Source organism: Onychostruthus taczanowskii, unplaced genomic scaffold, assembly GCF_017590055.1.
Source record: "Onychostruthus taczanowskii isolate IOZ18803 unplaced genomic scaffold, ASM1759005v1 scaffold103, whole genome shotgun sequence".
NCBI classification, from domain to species: Eukaryota; Metazoa; Chordata; class Aves; order Passeriformes; family Passeridae; genus Onychostruthus; species Onychostruthus taczanowskii.
Window position 1 is genome coordinate 395473 of NW_024496858.1, and position 21343 is coordinate 416815.

General features: G+C 48.5%; 1 protein-coding gene across 1 annotated transcript in view; it reads left to right on the plus strand.

The window, feature by feature from the left end:
• The window catches only part of ARMH4 (armadillo like helical domain containing 4), a 102176-nt gene that overhangs the window by 36861 nt on the left and 43972 nt on the right, over nucleotides 1-21343 (plus strand). Inside the window, exons 2-4 of the mRNA XM_041413665.1 lie at nucleotides 17002-18376; nucleotides 19207-19419; nucleotides 20607-20825. Coding sequence (XP_041269599.1) covers nucleotides 17053-18376; nucleotides 19207-19419; nucleotides 20607-20825 — 1756 coding nt within the window. The 5' untranslated portion in view covers nucleotides 17002-17052. The remainder of the gene's footprint in view (nucleotides 1-17001; nucleotides 18377-19206; nucleotides 19420-20606; nucleotides 20826-21343) is intronic.

Here is a 21343-nt window from a genome sequence, read left to right on the forward strand (position 1 = left end):
TGGCAGCACAGAGGGACGGGCACTGCCCTGGTCCTGCTGCCATTGCTGACTCAGAAACAGCCACATTTAATGGAAAAAGCCACTTCTATGAGGTTAAATGCACGATACCCTCAGGGTACAGCATCCTTCCTCTTGAGCAGAAATAAAACAACTCAGGGACGAAAAAAGCCACATCACTCCACTGCTCCAGGAGTGTGGAGGTTGGGAGTGAAGATGGGAGCTGTGAAAAATGTGTATTTTATGACTGGCTTTTAGCAAATATTAAAATGAATATGATATGTGTTATGCTAGAAAGTTATGCTGTATTAATTATCTTAAGTAGTGTGTTAAACATAATTTTAGGTTATAACATAATGTTAAAATAGAAACTGTGCTATGTAGGAGACTTTTTTTAAAGAAAGGACCAGATAGCAGCCACAGGACACCTAAATCTTTCAAAGAAAAAGAATTTATTGCTTCATTATCAGAAGAAACTAACTTCTTCCTGCCTCACTCAGCCCTGAAGACCCCGTTAGGATTCAGAGGAAGAAATTGACACTGACCAGACAGAATCCTTTTTTTGGATGGAATTTATGGAATGGAATTTATGAATCATGTATGAGATGGGTGAATATGCAACAGGTGATCGTTTTTTAAGGGTTAATCATCTGTTAATGTGTGTCCTTTTTTGGGCTTATTTTTGCCCAGAAAGAGGAACCTGGACTGTCTGTAATTCTTTTATTGTCTCGTATTGTCCTAATCCTAATTGTGCAAATTTTTATTACTCTAATTATATTGCTATTTTTATAACCATTTTATTACTATTAAACTTTTAAAAATTTTAAAAACAAGTAATTGTATTGCTATTTTTATAAGAATTTTATTACTATTAAACTTTAAAAATTTTAAAAACAAGTGATTGGCGTTTTTCACAGAACTCAAAATACTGTGAGGATAGAAATTATAACCCATGGTGGTAACAACCCGTGCAGGGCCAGGGGTTGGACACAGTGATCCTTGTGGATCCCTTTCAGCTCAGGACCTTCTAGGAATCCATACTTTCAAGACTGGGTGGCCTGAGAATGGTGATCAGAGAGGCAGAAGATCAGCTGTGCTTAGCAGAAAGAACCTAATCAATAAAAGGTGTTCTGATGAATATTGTTTGTGGTATGTGTCTCCCCCTGACTGGATCCCCTGGCTGGGAAAAGGGAATTTCTAACAGGTCTTGGTCAGTGTAATGCAAATTTGGGATTACTTGTGGAAGATTCCAAACGCAGCATTTGCCCCACTCCCAACAACCATCTTCTTTCCCCTGCCTGTGAATCCTCCCTGTGAAAAACTCCAATCATTTGTTTTTAAAATTTTAAAAGTTTAATAGTAATAAAATGGTTATAAAAATAGCAATACAATTAGAGTAATAAAAAATTGGACAATTGGATAAGGACAATATGAGACAAAAAAACCAAAGAGTTATGGACAGTGTGGGTACCTCTTTCTGAACAAAACAAGCCCGAACAAGGACACCCGTTAACAGAGGATCAACCCTTAAAAACAACAGCCTGTTGCATATTCATCCATCTCATACATGATGCATAAATTCCATTCTAACAAAGGATTCTGTCTGGTCAGTGTCAGCTTCTTCCTCTGAATCCTAACGGGGTCTTCAGGGCTGAGCGAGGTGGGAAGAAGTTAGTTTCTTCTGATAATGGAGCAATAAATTCTCTTTCTCTGAAAGACTTAGGTGCCCTGTGGCTGCTATCTCGGTGCGAATCCTTTCTTTAAAAAAAGTCTCCTACATAGCATAGTTTCTATTTTAACATTATGTTATAACCTAAAACTATATTTAAAACACTACTTCATAAAATTAATACAGCATAACTTTCTAACATAGCACATATAATATTCATTTTAATATTTGTGAAAAGCCAATCATAAAATACGCATTTTTATACTCCCCTTCCCCACAGTAAGCACACCTGTAAAACCTGCTGCTCTTCAGGCAGTTGTGATGTCCAGGAGTGTGACTGTGGCCCTGCTCACACCCCAAAAACATGAGCCCTGGGTATTTATTTCAGCCAAGTGCACGAGACCCATTTCTTCTTCACAGAAGCAAAATAAGATTGAAAAAGCAATTAACTGGGGAGTTGGGTCTAGACATTTGCCCATTGCCAGCCAGGCCAGGCTGAGAGCCTGAGGGTTTGTGCAGAGGAGGACAAGGGTGCTAATGAAGGCAGAGGATTTCAGGGAAGGCTGAGGTGACACTGCTGTGCTCTGTTGTCACTGCACCCAACCCCCCTGACCTGTGAGCTGCTGCAGCAGCTTGTGGAGCTGTGCTTTTCGCCGTGTCCCACACCCACACTTCCTTCCTATTTGCAGTCCCTGAAGGTGGAGGTGTGGGAGTCGGGTGATGAGTGGGAGTGATGTGAGACGCTGAAAGCTGTCACCACCACCATCTGCTGTGTCGCCTGGGCCAGCCCCCTCACTAGCCCATGGGCTAGCAGCTCTGCACAAATGCTTTCTTTGCTGCTCCTGTCACAGCCTTGTCGTGTTCCCCCCTTCTGGTCACCCTAAAGTCACCAAGGTGACAAAGCAGGTCAAGAGGCAGCACTGAGAAGAGAAGAGAAGAGAAGAGAAGAGTCCCGGTGTGCGTGGAGCAGAAGTGCAGACTGGGGGGCTGAAGCAGCTGGGGCATCCTGGAAGAGCTCTTGGAGGACACACGGGGAATGCAGGCAATGCAGAGGGAATGCAGAGAGGGTGTGAAGAAGGGGAACTTTGCAGTGACAAACTCAGGGGAGACTTCTCTCAAAGCAAGGAGATCATAATAAATCACAACCTCTCAGAAATCCCTGCTATCCCTCCTTCAGGCACCATCCCACAGCTCCATACGAGCCTGGGCACTCTTAAACAACCCATCAGCAACTTTCCATCCTCTCCTAGGAGAGGAAAACTGAGGAGCAAGGACAAGGCTGTAGTGGTGACATGAGACACAGAAACACTGATGGGACCAGCACACACCCAGTGAATTCTGGAGGAGGAGGGATCATTGCCAAGGCAGCAGTGGAGGATGCTGACACATGAAAAAATAAGCAAACAAAACCCTGCAGTGATTAAACATTGTGACACCGACTTCAACTTGCCTTATGATTTCGTGTGGTTTTATGTTTTTAATGGCTTTTTAAATTATTTTTTATGGTTAGTATTTTATGGCCTTCCAGAACATGGAAATGCAGCTGAACTTTAAAGGATATGCAAACAACGAGGCATGAAAATATGTTCAAATGTCATTTCCACAACAGAACCTTAACTCTGCCATGTTTGAGCAATTCCCCAGTGCACCAAGAACATGCACACAGTGGTAATTACACCCAACTGAGATGGGAATTATATTCAAGAAACTTTCCTGTATTTGGTTTTTCTGTCAGGGAAACAATCCCAAAATTTCCCAAGTGCACTTGGAGAGTTTCTGTTCAGACACAAGGTAAATTTTTCACCATGAGAACAATCAGCCATTGGAATAATCTCCACAGGGAAGTGTTGGACCCCTCAGCATTGGACACTTTAAGATTCAGCTGCATGGGGTGCTGGACCATCTTATTTCAAGCGTGATTTTGCCAAGAAAAGTTGTGTCAGATAATCCTTGAGATCCTTTCCAACCTGGTATTCCATGATTCTGGGATAAGTTACTACCTGGAATGCTGTCTGCCCTCGCTGTTCAAGGACAGCACAGGGAAGGTGTGCAGTTGCTGCCTGGTGAGAATGCTTTCACTGGAGTGTGAATATTCTTCCTCTCAAATTCTGTAAAACCCTCCTGAGTATCTCTGTGATAGGGGTCCTACAAAGACATAATATGCTATACTGAATGTTGTTGCTCTTGAAATACTTTAGGTCTAAAAATTGGGGTAATATAGATAATATATGACTAAAATCTAAGCGTGATGTTTGCATGATCTGTTTTCATCCCCATATCCCACCCATTTATGACATCTTTCCATGCTGTGATTACATATTTACAGCACTATGCTTATGTTTTTAATATAATGTTTTATGTGAAATGACTGCTTAGATATGTTCTGCAAAAATCAGGAGCCCTACTTGAAATCCACAGCCCATGGCTTCCTCCTGAACATATTATCCCTGGGTTAGGATGATCAGAGTTTCCTGCTAATCACATCACCTTCTTTATAGTCCATTGGAAATCTCCTCTTAAATTACGTTAATCAATCACCGTTAACACGAGTTCTGAAATGCGAGCTGCAGCTTAAAAGTGGCTTAATTTAATGGATGGGCTTTTCAGAGTTATTGATAATAGGGGCCTGAGAGTTAGAGATGTGCCAGGGTTTCATAACAAAATCCATCCACGCCGGGCTGGTTTAATCAAGAAAGCTGCTTGCATAATGTGAAGAGCACTCGCTCTCCCCCGAATATGTGACTGTTGAGGAAACAGATGGTGATGCTAACCCAAAAGAATCAGGCTATAAATACATTCAGGATAACAATATAAATGGAGATAATTATTCACAGTCTAAGGAGACAGTGGGACAATTAAGCCAGCTCGTAAGCAGAATGTCCAGCAGAGTGAAAAGCAGGATTTCCGTAACATAATAAGAAATTATTCTCTGAGTGCAGCCAGTTCATGCAACTCTTGAGAGCGGTGCTACCTCTGACAGGCAAGGAAGAGGTCGCATAAGGACGTAAAAATACAAGAAATTAATAGTAGCCCATTGAAATCAGTGAAAACTCTTATATCATAAAATCATAGACTGGTCTGGGTTGGAAGGGAGTTTAAAACTCATTTAGTTCCACTCCCTGCCATGGGCAGGGACGCCTTCCACTATCCCAGGTTGCTCCAAGCTCCATCCAGCCTGGCTTGGAGCACTGCCAGGGATGCAGGGGCAGCCACAGCTCCTCTGGTTAACCTGTGCCAGGGCCTTACCACCCCCGTGGCCAGGAATTTCTTCCTAATAACCAACCTAAACCTACTCTCTTTCAGACTGAAGCCATTCCTCCTTGTCCCATCACTCCATACCCTGGTAAAAAGTCCCTCTCCGACTTTCTCTCAGCCACCTTGAAGCAGTGGAAGGCCACAATTAGGTCACCCCAAAGCCTTCTCCTTTCTTTTCTGGCCGAGCAATCCCAATTATCTCAGCCCTTCCTCACAGCAGAGCTGCTCCATCCCTCTGCTCATCTCAGTGGCCTCCTCTAGACTCGCTCCAACAGCACAAAATTTATAGGGCAGTTCCTTTTGCCTAACGCAGTCCTTTTTCTCTCCCCTTTTTCGGGATTCTGCTGCTATTCAGGCCGCTGGCTGGCAGAAGAAAGCCCCTTTCGGATGTCCTGAGGACACCGCATTGTCACAGCGCAGCGCTGCGCTCTCCTCCGCGCTGCCGCCTCGAGGTGGCAGCTGCACCACCCGCCCGGAGGGTTATTAAAAGGGAATATTTCTCATAAAGAAAACCACTTTCCTGTCCTCGCCTCGAAACAGGCAGCTCTCAGCTGAATTAATCCCCGCGGAGCACTTGCGAACATTGCGAACATAAAGGAATGTGTCCTGCAGCACAAACGCTGCGCGGCTCCGGCACGGAGCAGCACGCCCAGCGAATGCTCTGCCCCCTGAAAGCCAAAATGCCTGCCTGCACCCCTGCAGGGACTCGGATTTCAGCTGCACCCAGGCAGATTTCAGCAGCAGAGCATTATTATTATTTTTAATTGGTCATAAAATAAGCACTCTTTTGTGTCCCTGAGTTGGCTGGCTTAGTCTGTGTACTTGCTTTTAGGTCTCCCGTGTCTCTACAGGCTAACTGAGGCACGGACCCATCCCTTCCTCACAAAATCAGGGAATGGCATACTTAGGGCTGGCTTTAGACCTTCTGGAGATCACAGAGTGCTTCCTCACCCCTTTCCATCTCATGGATTCAAGGGGATCAACATATCAGCTCTCTGAAAGGAGAAAAAGGATGAAACCCCCCTGCTTTGGGGTTCTGGTAACAGCTAGATTTGGTTCCTGCTGTAGGATTTTGGCTTAATTAATTTTAATGTTTCCAAAACAAAAATGTGTATTTCTCTGCTCTTAACCATCCTCAAGGAGAAAAATGAAAACACTGGTGGTGTCTGGAGCATGGCTGTTTCATTCTAAAAAACAGGGCTCCTCCCACACAGGCATCCCAATTCCATGTGTTATCCATGGTAAAGACGCCAAAAGTCTCTGTGGTGGGAGCTTTCAGCCCCTCTTGGCTATTTTAGAATGGGCTGTACAGGGAGGGAGGGACTGGCAGTACTGACACTGCACTTCTTTAAAACCTGTGGATTTGGGGGTTTAGTTTAACCTCAAGTTTTGAAAAGCAAAAGAAAGCTGCAGTTTCTAAAGTCACTTTGGGCATTATCTGTGTGAACAACCGTATTTATTTATGTGTGTGAGCAACCATATTTCAGATGATGGAGGCTGGACTCCGTGATCTTGGAGATCTGTATTTGATTCTCTGTTTCTGTGAATCTGTGAAGCTGAGGGTTAAATGTCAGAGCAGGGCTTAGGGTCAGCCTGGAGTGATGGATCCAGTGGTTTTTTTTTTATTGTCAGCCTAATTTCGTAGTGGAATTTGTAGGATGGGGGGAAATATCCAAGGGAACTGACAGATGGTTCATGTTTTAGCTGAGACTCCAATATGCACGTGGAGGGCTTCCTCAGCACTTTATCTCTGGGGAAGTTGTGATATGTGGAGTTACCTTGGCATTAACTGCATGGATTTTGTTGAAGGATGTGAAGGGCTGTGCCGTGATTCCGTTATGGATGTGAGCCCTGGTCCTCCTGGGCTCTATTCCCAGAGCAACTGCAACGGATTCCAGCGACCTTGGGCCAGTCAGCAGAAGCCTGGTTCTACTCTGAAGAGTGAGTGTGTAAAAATGGCATTTCCTATTCAGCAGATCTGGGCTCTGTGTGCTCTCCAAGTCACATCTGCTGACTTTGGTGACAAAAATAAGTTCTTATGGCTTTCCTGCTCTGTGAGCACTTCAGGAACACGAGGGCTGGGAAGCAGAAGCTGGATCCCGTGCCTCCTTGTAGGACTGATTACTGTAAATCCCAGCCAGCCATGGGGCTGCACTGGCACCACCTGGCCTTGCCCAGCTTTCCTGTTAGTGCCAGCAGTGAGATACATGGAATAAAGGAATCCAAGTAGATTCTCCTGATTGAGTTTCAATTGCAGTTGACAATTATCACGTTTGCAGTTGGAGGAAGAAGAAATCTGTTCATCCATAACACGGTTACATTCAAAATAATTCATTGGTCACAAACTTTTTCAAAGTGGAGTTGTTTAAAACAAACTTCCCTCTCTGTGGCAGGGGATGCTGTTCTCACTCTCCCTGAATTACTCATGGCTACTCCATTCCAGTGACTGCTGTTTAGTAGGAAGAGAGGGCCCCCTTGAAACAGATGGTGTAAAGGTGAGTCTTGTGATGGAGATGTGCACTGAATTGTGTGCTGGGTGTCCCCAATATTCAATTTGGGAAAGTCATTCAGCAGCAAAATTAACGGCAACTATTTTAAAATTGCCTTTACCTTCTGTGGCATGTCCTGACATACTTAGGAGAGCTGATACATCTCCTCACAGGTGCCAGGAGTAGCAGCATAAGGTGCAGAATTCTGCTGTCAGGAAAATGATTTTTTAGTTGATTTTATATAGGCAAAATATATCTTCATATAAATTTTTATGTGACCTAGTCTCTTAATTAGGACATGCTGTTGGTACTTTTTGGGTTCTGCAATAAGGCAGTGACAGGAATATTACCTGTGAAAGAAGTCTGATGTATCATTACTTTGTACAACAGAGCCAGCTGCTATAATAATACACAGATTTTACAAGAGGCTCTTACAAAAATTAGGTATTGTTATTTTACAGAAGAAGTGGAGGCTGAGAGCAGTGAAATTCGGTTTGAAAATCCTCTAAAAAGGCAGAGCTGGGAATGGGACATGAGTCCCACTCTTTCCCAGCTACGCTACCTGCATGGAAGAATAAGCCTGCTTACATCCAAATTTAGTCTCTGACTTCACCTCAGGTGAGAAGTTCCGAAGGACAAGACCAATAGAAGATTGTACTGAAATGTCTCAACCCAGAGCAAGGGTGAGAGGGGAGAGGAATGGATGTTTCTTAACTTGCTGTGGAAGTGGGGCCTGTTTTGCTTGGTTACAGGTATGCTCCATGGCATACTGATCTCAGTTAAAAAACAGTATTTCCAACTAATAAACCACAGAAAGGAATAACAAAAGAGTGCTCTCTGATGATTTCTGATTTCTGCCTCTTTCATCATGCCTTTTCTTTCAGTCTGCAGATATTTTTGTTGATAACGCAGAAGCCTCTGATTTTGGCAGGTTATGCGGGGAAGAGAAACTTGCAGCGTACAGGGAATGTGCAATTTTAGGCAGGGAAAAAAAAACACAGATAACCAGCTATTTTGGTTCCAGTGCTTAGAAGTGAAATATTTAACCTTGAGAGGACACAGTGCCAGTCTGGGTTGAGAGTCGATGGCAAGGGGGAAGTGAAAACCTCTCCAGTCTATTAAGTGCTCTGCATCCTTGGAGAACACTAAATCATCCCTTACACATGCTTTACATTTTAAGTAACTTTCCCATTAATTGTAAAGGTTAGATAGAAATGGGACTGAAAACAGTCATAGAATTACAGAGTGGTTTGTGTTGGAAGGAACCTAAAAAATCATCTTCTTCCAACCCCCTGCCACGGGCAGGGACACCTTCCACTGGAAGATCCCTTGTTCTGAATCCCAGGCCAGCTCTTAGGGGGAACTGTGCAGCTGCTGAAGCCCAGCCCCTGGACTCATCCCTGAGGCCTCTGATTTCTGCTGGAGTGGTCCCTGTTTTCCTGCCCCTTTCCCCACAAAAAAATGACTGAACAGTTTGGGAATCAATCCCAGAGCCACCACGAGGTGCAGTGCTGCTCTTGAGAATTGATTTTGATCTCCTGGAAAATCTGGCTGCCCCATTAACTTGGGAGGATAATGCACCTCCTGCATGGCTGAGCCACCTCCTCTTCTCAGCCAGAGCCCTTGGTCAAAATGAATTGGCCAGGACAGAAGTTGAACCTGTGAAAAGTTTTGAGTCCCTAATCCGGGAGTTAATGGTGTTTAAAACACATCAAAAATGCAGCTCTTACCGCTTCCTTCCCTCCCACCCCATCTCCCCTAGAGGAGAGAGGAAACATCCTTTCTTTTCACATATTTGTATTTTATTTATTAAGATGCCACAGCACTAGAAATATTGATTAATGAATAATTTCCCTGGATTTTACAGTTCAGAGAGGCAAAGCCAAAAGGGACTTTCCCCATGGTTTTAAGTGACAATTTCCTCCCCCAAGCCTAACTCTGAAGTACTTTCTGATGCCTTTTGTCACTGGCTGTCTTTATTGCTGACACAGGCACTTTAACAGACTATTTTCAACGCATGCAGGGGTTAGCAATATTTTCATGAAAAAAAACTGCCCTAACTTGCAACAAATCTGTCTTTTGAAAGTTTTAATATTGGATGCACAGTGCTACAACCAAATGAATTGGGTTGGATCCAGTTTGGTTGGAATCCAGTAGAAAATACGCTGTTTCTCTAAAATTAAACAGGTAAAACTTTGGGGTGTGTTTAGAGACACTAATATAAATGTTATTACCAGTAGCACAGTGAACAGAAAAAATAATGACCAATTTGTTGATAAGGAATATCTCATTTTCTTCCACCAGTTCTGTTGTTTATTTAAAGAGCTGAGTGACTCCTGTCAGCAGGTTACATCTCCCTCTGTGTGAAAAAAAAAAAAAGTTTATTTTGCAGTTTGCTATCATAACTGGAAGATTCCCTGATTAGCTTTGTGTGGTAGAGCATGTTCATTAGGAAGTCAAGATTTCAACTCACCTCTCCTACACCTTTCTTCTACTCCTTCCTAGCAATTCCACCCCCCAAAATCCCCCGACCCCAGTCATTGCCGCCTGTGAGAGATCATTATTTTTGGTCTCTCCTCACCTGTCCCTGCCCAGCTCAAACTCCTTGCACCTGCTGCAGCCCTGCCTGAGAGGAGGTATAAAACCCTCTGTGTGCAGTAGGGAGCCTGTGCTGCCCCTGGAACTGGGGTTAGGGGAGCAAGAGGAGGCTGAACCACTCTTGTCTTTGGGATTTCAAGTCAAGGTATGGGCTTCTGAGCTGCTCTTTGGCAAAGTGATTTGATGTGTGAGCCAGGACTTGATGGTCTAAAGGTTTTCTTCTCTTGTTAGTTATGGGGGTTTTATTGGAAAAAAACAGGTGGGAGGAGGAAAGCACAAGTAAAGCTGTTTGCCCTTCTCTGTACTGGCCTAATAGGTGCTTGAAACAAAGCATCAAAAAAGGGAAATTGAATAAAGCTCTTCTAATTCGGATGTTGTTATTGAAGAAGTTGTTCCCCTTCGCAGAGGGTGTATTAGGCGAAGGTGACCTCTGCAGCTGAAAACACTGGAGGACAACCTGTAATAGATGGAAAACTACTAAAGGGTGCCTTAGGCCTTGCTTTTTTGTAAGCAAAGAGCGGCATCTCCTCGGGTCAGGCACTGAGGCAGAGTTGGGCGCGGGGACCCAGCGCTTGGATGCTCAAACTTCCCTTTGGAGAAGCAGCAAACGCCAAACGCGGCTGCGGGCGGCCCCTCCCGGGGGCTGCGGGTGTCGGGGAGCACGAAGCCCACCGGAGGCAGGCGGGGGCCGGCGGTCGGGCGGAGCGGGCCGGCCCCCGACACCGCCCGCCGGTGGGCGGCCCGCTCCGCTCCGCCCGTGCGGCCGCGGGGCTGGGGGAGCGCGGCGCCGAGGCACCGGGCGGCGGCAGCCAGGTGAGGCCGGGACACACACGCACACAGCCGGCATCGCACCCCCGTGCCGCGTTTGCCCCGGGGTTATGCGCTTGCCTTTTTTTTTTTTTTTTTTTTTAATTGATTTGCGGCTTTTTCCGACGATGCTCGGCTGCCCGCGGGGCAGCGCATCCTCGGCGCGGCTCTTTGTTCCCGGCGAGCGGCTGGTCCCTGCAGCCCCGGGGGATGGGGAAGGGGCAGCGGGGGCTGCCGGGGTGGGGGTCCTGGTGGGCTCCCCCGAGAAGTCTTTGGGGGTGGGTGTGTGTTTGTCGCGGCGGTGGTTCGGGGGTGACCGCCACTGTCCCTGTGTCCTGCTGCGGGCCTGGGCAGGAGGAATTCCCGGGGGGTTGCTCGCACTTGATCCCCTGCCCGGTGGGGAAAGAATGCAGTTCTGGCGTGTAAAGTCACCTGGAAATATGACTAAGGAGGACGGGGAGATGGAGCTGTGCCCAGGCGTGCTGGGTGTCATCAAGCCCTGAGCCAGCCCTAATTCCCTTCTCTGGACCCCGCGCAGGTTCTGCCCAAGCCGAAGGGCCCGGCAAGGTGCATTTAATCTGCTCTTAAACCTTCACCTGCAGAGACTCGCGGTCCTCCAGCTCTCCTGTGCGGTGTTTCTGTCAGCGTTAGGTGAGGCGCTGAAATTGTGGAGCGTTTCTTGCTGGTTGGAATCCGAGTGCTGTCCCCGTGCTGGGGAGCGGCGTTTCTGTCCTTCTGCTGCTTGGAAACTGCTGCACCCTTTGGCCTCATTCTTCAACACCCCCTCTTCCCTGTCTTAATCCCTCAGGAATTCGGCAGACCTTAGACTTTTGTGGTGCCGGGGACCTGGCACGGGTCAGAAGCCACGGAGAACTATGCAGCTTTTACTGGCAAATGCGAGTAGGGATTTCCATAGGTGGTCCGTGTGCCATTCCGAACAAAGCGATTGATCGCTTGGTGGTTGGGGGGATAATGCCTAAAACATGTCATGTTTCTGGCTCCTCAAAGAACTCCAGCTGGAATGCTGAGGCTGGAAGTGGAGGTGATGTATTATGTATTAAGGTGCCTCACTGGGACTGGTGGGAAGCTGGCCATACAGAATATTAAAATCTCATTTGTTTGCCTTTAAGGATGTATCCTCAAGGGTAGGCGAGGATGTGCCCCTCTGGTGTGTGCTTGTCTCGACGTAATTTTTCTCACCTGACTTTGTGTTGATGGCTGGCGTAGAGTTGTGCCACTGCTGGGATTTCTCTGAGCTGTTGGAGGTGGTCGAACTGGTCGAGGTCTGTTTACCTGAAGTGTGTGCTGGAAGGGCATCAGCTCCCCAGTTCACTCGGCAAGGACATAAAGTGAGATGACAGGATGGCATTTTTCTCGGCTTGTGCACAAAAGTAGGAGTTGGAGCTCTGCAGTGTATTATCTGCTGCCTTTTGTATTCAGCGCAAGTAATGAGGCTTGGATGGCATACATTAGCACCCTCTAACAGAGCACTTCACGGCTGGCAGTTGTTTGACTTGTATGTTTTGGCTAAATCTTCACATTAAAAGATTTGCGGCTTTTTTGTCCGGTTGCCTTACGAATTGTCAGTGAATTTCGGAGCTGAGCACACCCAGGACTGTTCGGGCAGCCCGGGCTGGCACCACGCTTGTGCTTGGAGGTGTGAGAAGCTCTTTTCAAAGGCAAGGCAGATTTGGCTGGGGCTGACCTGTTCGTCTCCTGCTCTCTGCTTTATGATGCATGCAGAGTGTCCTCCCTGTGTCAGAGGGATTGTTAGAGCAGAGTTATTAATTCAAGAGAGTTTAAAACTTGGTAATTGTTTTTTTCCATACTGTTTCTACAATTTGAGTAGAAACATAGCCATAACGTGTCAAAGACAGAAAATAACAGCTAATTTGTTTTAATTTTCTTTTGGGGGGAGGCGGGAAGGGGGTTATTATCTCTAAGTAAGCTGGCTGGGTGAAGCTGTTAAAAAGCTCTCGGAGGGGGTAACTGCACGCAGCTGGGACAGAGGGGGAGCTTAATCCTTTGCAGCATGTCTCCACACACCACTGGTCCATGCAAGGAGCAGCTATTGAAGGAGAGACATCTGCTCTGCTCTGTGCTGGTCCCCTGCAAGCCTGCCCTGCTGGAGTGACCATAACAGGCTGGGGCTCCTTCTGAGCTGGCTTTTGTTGGGCCCCCCCAAGAGCTGATCTCAAAGAAATCTCCAGAATTCAGAGGGGTTAATGGTTTAATAACTACTGCAAGTGCTAATTGTATGGAGCAGGCAAGCAGCCTGGCTCAGAAAGATCCAACTGAGTCTGAGACTGCCTCAGCTGGTGACCAATTTATATTTATTGTCCCTCAGCTTCCTGACTTCCCCACTGAGGTAGATGGTTCTTATTCTTGCGGGTAGCTCCTGGAGATGTCCAGTTTTGGCCTGTTTTCAGCCTAGCAGTTCTTTGTGTGTTTTTTTCCAGCCTCCCAGGTGTTAAAAGAAAAGTTATTATTTTCCATGCTGAAGATAAAGCTCCCTGGCTGCCTGCAGTTGCGCTGCCTTTGCGGCTGGAGGAACTGCCTCTCCTGGGATTTGTTGTTATCGAGTGCAGGGGAAGTAGCTGGCACTGTCTTTTGCCCTCAGTGTGTGCTTCCTATTGGAAGCAAGGATTAGTTTTCCACTGAGAGCTTGGCCGGTGCTTGGCAGCTGCCTCCAGGGCTTCAGCTCTGAGGATGCCAGGTGAAATCTGGGGACAGGGAGTTCCTGCGGTATGAAATACTGAGTTACCACCTTCAAGCTGCTCACAGGAAAGCTCAGCCTTACTACAGAGGAGGTGCTTGGTCAGGGCAGTGTGTTCCAGCCTGGCTGGGGCTGGAGAGCAGGCTGGCTATAAAAATAGCCAGATGGGAGGATAAATGTAGCTCGGTGCAGCTTGAGGAACAGTCTGCTCTGCAGCCAGGTACCTGCAGCTTCTGCATTCAGTGGGAGTGCTTCAGCAAGGTGTCAAACTCTGCTTAAGGAGCTAGCCAGGTCACTGCTGTTCATACACTCTCTAATCCAGCCTCTTCCTAAAGCTAAGTAGATCTTAAGCCCTGACTAATCTTCTCTGAAGTGTGAACCTGTGCCATTATCCTGCAGCAAGCTCTGTGCCGCTATCTCCTGCTTTCACTGGGTCTGAAGGTCTAGGTTAGCTTACATCTGCCTGTTGTGGATTTCCTGAGCAAATAACTCTCCAATATGATTTTTGCCCTATAGAAATATAGGATTATGACCAGCAGGGCCTTTCAGATTGGTAGAAAGAATATGAAGCTGCCCTGAAAGACCCCAGGAACTCTTTTATCAGGCAGGTATTGAGTGTCTGTGTTATCTATCCCCAGAAGGAGGAAAAGTTCTGGTAAATATGGAGTAAGCTTGTTGGGAGGAGGTGAGCATTTTGGTTCTTTGGCTAACTACGTCTTGAATATCATGGGCTGTTTGAGAGCCTAGAGCTAGAAAGCTACAAAATATCTGTACAGATGTGTATATACATATGTATAATGTATATGACTGCAAGAGAAATGCTTCTCAAGTGCAGCTGGAGTTCTGTTTATGTTTAAGCACTGCTGAAAGCATTTGTGCCACCTAAATGCTCCTGACTTCTTCAGAAGCTGTGTTTAAAGCCAAACTATTTTTGAAATAGAGAAAACCCAACTTCTTGATGTTGGGTTCAATATGCCTGCTCTTAACAGGCACTTGCTAAAGGGGTATTGAGGTGAACATGATTTATATTCATCTGCATGGTGAGGCAGATGCATGTAGTTAGGCACTAACAATTTAACTTGCATAATATATTCTTAGTGCTTTTTAATTACAAAAGTGCATAAAGAATTAGCCTGGGAAAAGAGCTGAATATTGTTAGTTTTCAGCTATTTTTTTAGGGAGGGGATATAGAAAATAGATGGGTGGCCACCCATCCTTCAGAGAAGGAAGATGCTAAAAATAAAGTGGAAGGTGTCCAGGCTGGTGAAGAGCTTTTTGGTGGCTTCTGCTTGTCCCTGAGCACCTGGTGCATGTGTGTGGCCTGTGATGGGGAATTATTCCAGCAGCTCAAACTGCTGGGATGAGGCTTCAGGGAGAATGGAAAAAGTGACTCAGTGTGCCCTGAAGGCTCAGCCAGATGCTGGAGCCTGCAGTGGTTAATTCTGAGCTGTGTTGCTGCACTCTGTGGGTACAAATGTGAATGATACTTCTGGATATGGAGTCTGGGTGGGGAAATGAGTGTGGCAAGTTCAGGGGTTTATCCTGGTGCCCCTGAGCTGTGAGACTGCACAGGGTGACCATTGCTGTTCTTTGTCTTCTGGATGTGGAGTCTGGGTGGGGAAATGAGGACTGTGGCAAGTTCAGGGGTTTATCCTGGTGCCCCTGAGCTGTGAGACTGCACAGGGTGACCATTGCTGTTCTTTGGAAGACTGAGGGGTGGTTCTGACTACCCCAACCTCTTTCCTTGCTGATATTTCTTATTCCTGCAGCCCAAGGGGAAGAGCAGTTCCCTTGGGAATGGTAAAGTCTCATTCCACCTCCTGTCATTGACAGGGAACACCTTCCACTATCCCAGGCTGCTCCCAGGCCCTCCAGGGATCCAGAGGCAGCAACAGCTTCTCTGGGTAACCTGTGCCAGGGCCTCATCACCCTCAGTCAATAATTTATTCCTAATATCTAATATAAACTTACTTTTTGTCAGGTGAAAGCCAATCCTTGCTCTGTCACTCCATGCCCTTGTCCAAAGTCTCTCTCCAGCTCTCTTGGAACTACTTTAGGCACTGGAAGGTGTCCCTGGAGCTTTCTCTTTTCCACTTTCCAGCTCTCTCAGCCTGTGTCTGTAACAGAGGTGCTCCAGCCCTGTGATCTACTTGGTGTCTTTTCTTTGGACTTATCCTAACAGGTCAAGCTCTTATGTTGGGGGTCCCAGAACTGGAGGAACACATGAGAGAAAGAACTTGAAGCTGCTGGTGGCTTGCAGAAGGGCTTGACCGTGCCCCTGAGCAGCTGCCAGCTCTGCTGTGACAGAGGGATGTTTGTTGTGTGCATGGCACTGGTGTGACCACTGAGAGGGGCCTTGGATGGGATGGTTCTCTGCTCTGGAGTGGTGGAGTTGGAGAAGCAAGCCCAGGACTGAGGCACATGCCCAAGGGAGGTGGCTGGGAGCTGGAGCTGTGTGCCTGGGCCTCCAGCCATCAGCAGCTTCAAGTTCTTGCAGAAGGGCTTGACCGTGCCCCTGAGCAGCTGCCAGCTCTGCTGTGACAGAGGGATGTTTTTGTGTGCATGGCACTGGTGTGACCACTGAGAGGGGCCTTGGATGGGATGGTCCTCTGCTGTGGAGTGATGGAATTGGAGAAGCAAGCCCAGGACTGAGGCACATGCCCAAGGGAGGTGGCTGGGATCTCTGCTCTGGAGTGGTGGAGTTGGAGAAGCAAGCCCAGGACTGAGGCACATGCCCAAGGGAGGTGGCTGGGAGCTGGAGCTGTGTGCCTGGAGGCAGCAGAGCGTGCCAAGGGCAGGCTGTCAGCTGGCTGCATCACTGCTGGCCTCCAGGTTCAGGGCTCTCTTGGAAACCCTCAGCTCACACGGTGATTCTGGACATGAAGCTCTCTGGAAGTGCCTCCGTGGTGCAGTGCAGCATGGGCACTGTGCTAGTGCTGCAGTGCTGCTCTCTGGGCTGGAGCTTCCTCTGTGAGGCCAAGGACCTCAGCCAGGACATGATGCAGCCCTGAAGCCTCCTGGTGTGGCTCTGGTGCTGTGTTGTCCCCCACAGACCCATCTTGTTTCTTGGTCTCCTCGTGTGCCAGTGCACACAACAGGGCTGGCCAGGACAAACCTGAGCCTTCATGGCCCTGAAGAGCATCATTTTTGGACTTGGTTCAGGACAAACAGGATGATCCACACCATTGCTTGCAGTTCTGATGCCTGCTGGGTAGAGCATAGCACTCTGCTGCTGGGGTGGGAGCTGGGCAAGGTCTGTCCTGGGCTTCAGATCAACATTTGGTTTCTGTCTGGCATCTTCAGGTAGGGTAGGCTGAGAAGAGTAAAACAGGTGGGGGAATTAATTGTTTGGAATGTGTGGGAGGGGTCTGCTCACAGCTGGCCATAGAGTTGGTCTCCCGTTATTTAAGGCCCTGGGTCTGTGGGTGGTTATGGGAATGTGTAATCTTGGTTCCTTTTTCCTCTTCTAGGTCTCTGGATTTGTCAGCCTTGCAGGCTTCTGGACACATCTCCTCTCAGCCATGAGGAGATCAAAAGGATTTAATATCAGTGTGCTCACCTGCAGCATCCTGCTCTTGTCCTCCAGCCTGCCATGCCTTGCTCAGCCTCTGGAGGAGGGGGACGTGACAAAGGTCCAGCATGGCCCCTGGGCAGGGAATGGGCTGGAAGATGAAAGGGCAGCCATGGTGGACTTGAAAAACAATCTGGGCCCTTCTGAGCCAACAGTTTCTGAAGAGCCATGTGCAGTGTCAGCACAGCCATCTGGGACACCCTTGGATGAAGCTGTCACTGCAGAAGGAGAATCACTCCCTGCCAGCCCGAGCCGTGTTGTGCCCAGCAGCCAGGGGGGTCACCCCTCTGCTGGGGCACTGCCTGCTGGCCATGAGCAGGAGCTGGCTCCCACTGAGCCACAGCTGGATGAGGATGAAGCCCTCAGGGCCATGCTGACCACAGCTGTGACCACGCTGAGCCCTCCAGTCCAGGAGGAGTCTGGTGGCCCCGTCGGTGAGGCCACAACCGAGGGTGGTGTGGCAGTGGAGCCCAGCTCTGCTGGCCCCTCAGCAAACCCCCTTTCTGGGACCGCTGTGGAGGAGGAGGAGGAAGCAGAGAGCAGCTCACACCCCTCAGCTGTGCCCCAGCCCACAGTGAGCCCCAGCTCTCCCAGCTGGGAAGCAGCAGGTGACCACCCTGTCACCCCAAGTGCCCAGGCTGCAGGTGTGACCTCTGGGCTGGAAATGCTGAGAGCCCGCACAGGGAGCCCTCTGAAATCCCTGGCTCCACCAACATCTGTGGCTGCCAAACATCCCATTGTGGCAACTGAGGCCTTCCTTCACCCAGAAGCTGGGACAGGTGTCACACAACAGGAGCTGCCCACTACGGCTGGCACTGTCACCATCCCCCCTGTGGACACTGTGCCACCGGACTGGGATGACACAAAACTGGGGGACATCACTCAAGGGGGAAGTGCCTCTCATGAGGAGGTGACAGAGGATCTGGGGACAACAGAACCATCCCAGACCACCCAGGAAGGTGTGGGGGAGGAAGAGGATGCCACAAGAGCAGTGCCCTCCCCAGTGTCCCCTCCACCAGCGCCTGAGCTTGCCAAGGAGAGCAACTGCACAGTGCCAGTGCAAGGGGAGGAGCTGCCAGCAACTACCCCAGGCAGCAGCACTGCTTTCCACCCTGGGAACCTGTCAGATGCAGGCACAGCTGATCTTGGCTTGCTGGAGAACATAAGTGCAGTCACAGCAGAGGATAAGAGCATCCCCCCGTCACAGCCGGAGGCTGCTGTGGTGACAGATACCCAGCCTGAGCTCTCTCCTACTCTGGAGAGTTCATGGAAAGGTAAAACTTGCCTGTTACAGACACTTGCCTCTCATTTCTGGGATTTAAAGTGAGCTGTGCCAGCAGCCTGTGAGCCACTGATGTCTTTCTTAAATGCCTTGACAAGGGTGCTCAGGTCTAGGGCTCTGTGCGAGAGCTGCTGGCCCTTGTGACAAACTCCTGAGCTTGTCTCCTCACCCCGTGGTGAAACTGTGGCTGCCCAGTGCTTGTCCCCACTCTTACCTCCAGGCAGAGCTCCTGGACAGCCTGCCACAGGCTGAGGGTGTCACCTTGCCCTGCACATACTTCCAGAGATGGCACCTTCAGCCTCATGACAGTATTCCTACTTGGTGTTAAAAATGTAAAGGAAATGCTAAAAAAACAAAAAGGCAGGTCAGGTGTTGGGCATGTTTCTAGGTTGATGAGGACTTTTTAATTGCTGGGCATCTTTATTCTTCCCTCTTTGGCTGCAGATGCAAAAGGATGATTTCCTTTCACTGCATCCAAAAGACCTAATTTTTGCTGTAAAAGAAAGGAAGCTAATTGCAGGCTGGTGCTGCAACCTGACTGATTATTTTCTAGATTAATTTATAAACACTTGACTTGTCAGCAGGCTGCCTCTCTGCTGTTTCCCAGATGTTGGGGAAACAACACTATCTATTAAGGCTTGTGCCTCAGAAATAAACCCTTCTGCATAGCTGGGGCTTCACTGGGAGCTTGACCTGCTGCTGGCCCTGTGGCTCTGGAGTTGTTAAAGCGTGGAGTTCTGTTCCTTTTGTATTGCTTCATTCGTGTGCTCTGCTGCTGTCACCTGTCCTGTGAGCCTGCCCTGACCCGTGTTCTTGCTGCAGGTGCTGCTGAGGAGGTGACAACAGCTGCCCAGGAGGCTGTGACAGAGGCTGCTGCTGTGCCAGAGGTGCCTGGTGCCACCCAGGGAGCAGGGGCTGCCAGCTTTCCTCAGGAGAACAGCGGGGAGGACACCCAGATGCTGACAGCTCCCAGTGCCACCCAGGTGCTGCTGGCAACCGGTGCTTCCTCCACAGGGAGCCCTGTGGATGCAGAAGGTAGGATTCTGCTTCAAGGACTCACTTCCACATGAGATGGGATGGTTCGTCTGAAACCAGTGTCACACTTCAGTCTCAATGCAGCATCCTTATTTATGTGACTTTTTTTGCTAACCTTTTGCCCTCTGCCTCTAAAACTGGGCTGCCACTGCTTTCTGCCCATGCCGTGAGATCCACCACACTGGAATTTGCCAGCATATGGATTTTTTTGCCCCAAATAAGTGGAGTAGAGGTTAAAAAAAATGCCCCAAACCAAACAAACCCTCTACCTCTCCTTGCTAGCAAGCTGCCTTTAGCTTTAGACACTTGAACAATTTTTGATTTATGAAGGGGGAATTCTTACTTCTGGACCCCAAGGCAGTCACAGATTGCTGATGCTCAGTCCAGAGGATGAAAATGTTGCATCAGGGTTCCATGGGAGCCAGTGGTGGGGGAAGGACCTGCCTGCCAGAGCCTTGCAACCCTTTGGTGTGGAAGCCTGCAGTGATATTCACCTCCCCTGAGGAGTGGGGGATGTTTTCAGGTTGCTGTAGCTCATACAAAAGTGCTTTAAGCAGTCATGTTCGTGTAGCTGCTGCCTGCTGGTTTGGTGTCACCTTGGCATGTCCATGTTGGAGCCTGTCTTCCTGACAGGAGTGTAGCAAGGGCTCCCTCAGCACGAGCTGGAGTGTGTTTCTGTATTAGTGGGGACCATTGCAGTGAAAATGCTGCTGGGCAGCTTTTCTAGCAATTCTTGTGTTGCAGGGCATCAAAAGAAAAAAGCTGTTTGCATTGTATCTCTGAATTTAGGGTCTGTTTGTATGGGGGAGAAGGTTCTTCTGGCAGTTTGCACTAATTGAATTTACTTCTGGGATTTAATTATAAATTCAACCAACTTTTATCTTTGTAATGAACTGTTAGATCTGTCACTTGGCTCAGTTTTCAACTAGTGGCTTGGTGCTCTGATCTTGCAGGGGTGTGGTGATGAGTAGTCCTTAAAGCAGAGGAATTAAAACCTTGAAGGGTTCTCCCCTCATTAAGGGGAACCTCCTTTGCTGGCTGCCCTTGAGGAGAAAGTTTCATTACAGCAGAGTCACAGCTCAAAGGAAGCAAAAACTTAGTGACTTCATTTGAGTTAAATTTTTATTAAGGAGTTTTTTGGGGTTTTATGAGATTCTGTAATGCTGAGTGGTTCCTGTCTCCTGTAGATCTCACAGATGGGTTCCTGGTCACCAGTGAGAAAGCTGTCCCAGCCCCTGGTGGGATGTCCTCTACCCCAGCTGGACAGACAGAGGAGCCAGCCAGCAGAACTGTGGTCCTGGTGACTCCAGCACCGGTGGCCTCCTCGGCCAGGAGAACATCTGTCCCCTCTGCCAGGAGGACCAGCACAGCTGGGACCTACGGGCTGGACCGCCTGGAGTCTGAAGGTACCCCTGGGCCCCAGGGGGCTTCCTGTGGAGTGCCCCCCCTGCCCTGACAGCCCCCAGCTTGGCTGTTTGCCTCACACCCGTGTGCACATGGTACTGTTCCCAATAAAGGTGTTGGACAGCCTGTGCTCTCTCAGGAGGCACAGGAAGCAAGCAGTGAGCTGTGTCCTGGAGGATTTCTGAAATTCTTGTGCCTGTGGTGGGTGGGGGTGGGTTTTCTCTTGGCTAGAGAGCAGCAGTGGTGTTGTGTAGCAGCAGGGTCTGGCTCTGCACACCTGTAATCCTCTGTGGCAGGGAGCACCCACCAAGGGGTGCTGAGGCAAAGCAGATCCTGCCCTGGAGCTGGGCTGCAGCTCTGATCTGCCTCCTGTTCACCTCACCCACAATTTTCCTGCAGAGAACTGTTCCTTGCTCCTTTTCCTACTTGAACTCCTCTCTGCTTGCTCATCCATCCAGTTCTGTGCTCCAGTCTCTGGGCTGATACCACCTGGCAGGAATTAATCTTTCTGCCTGTTTTT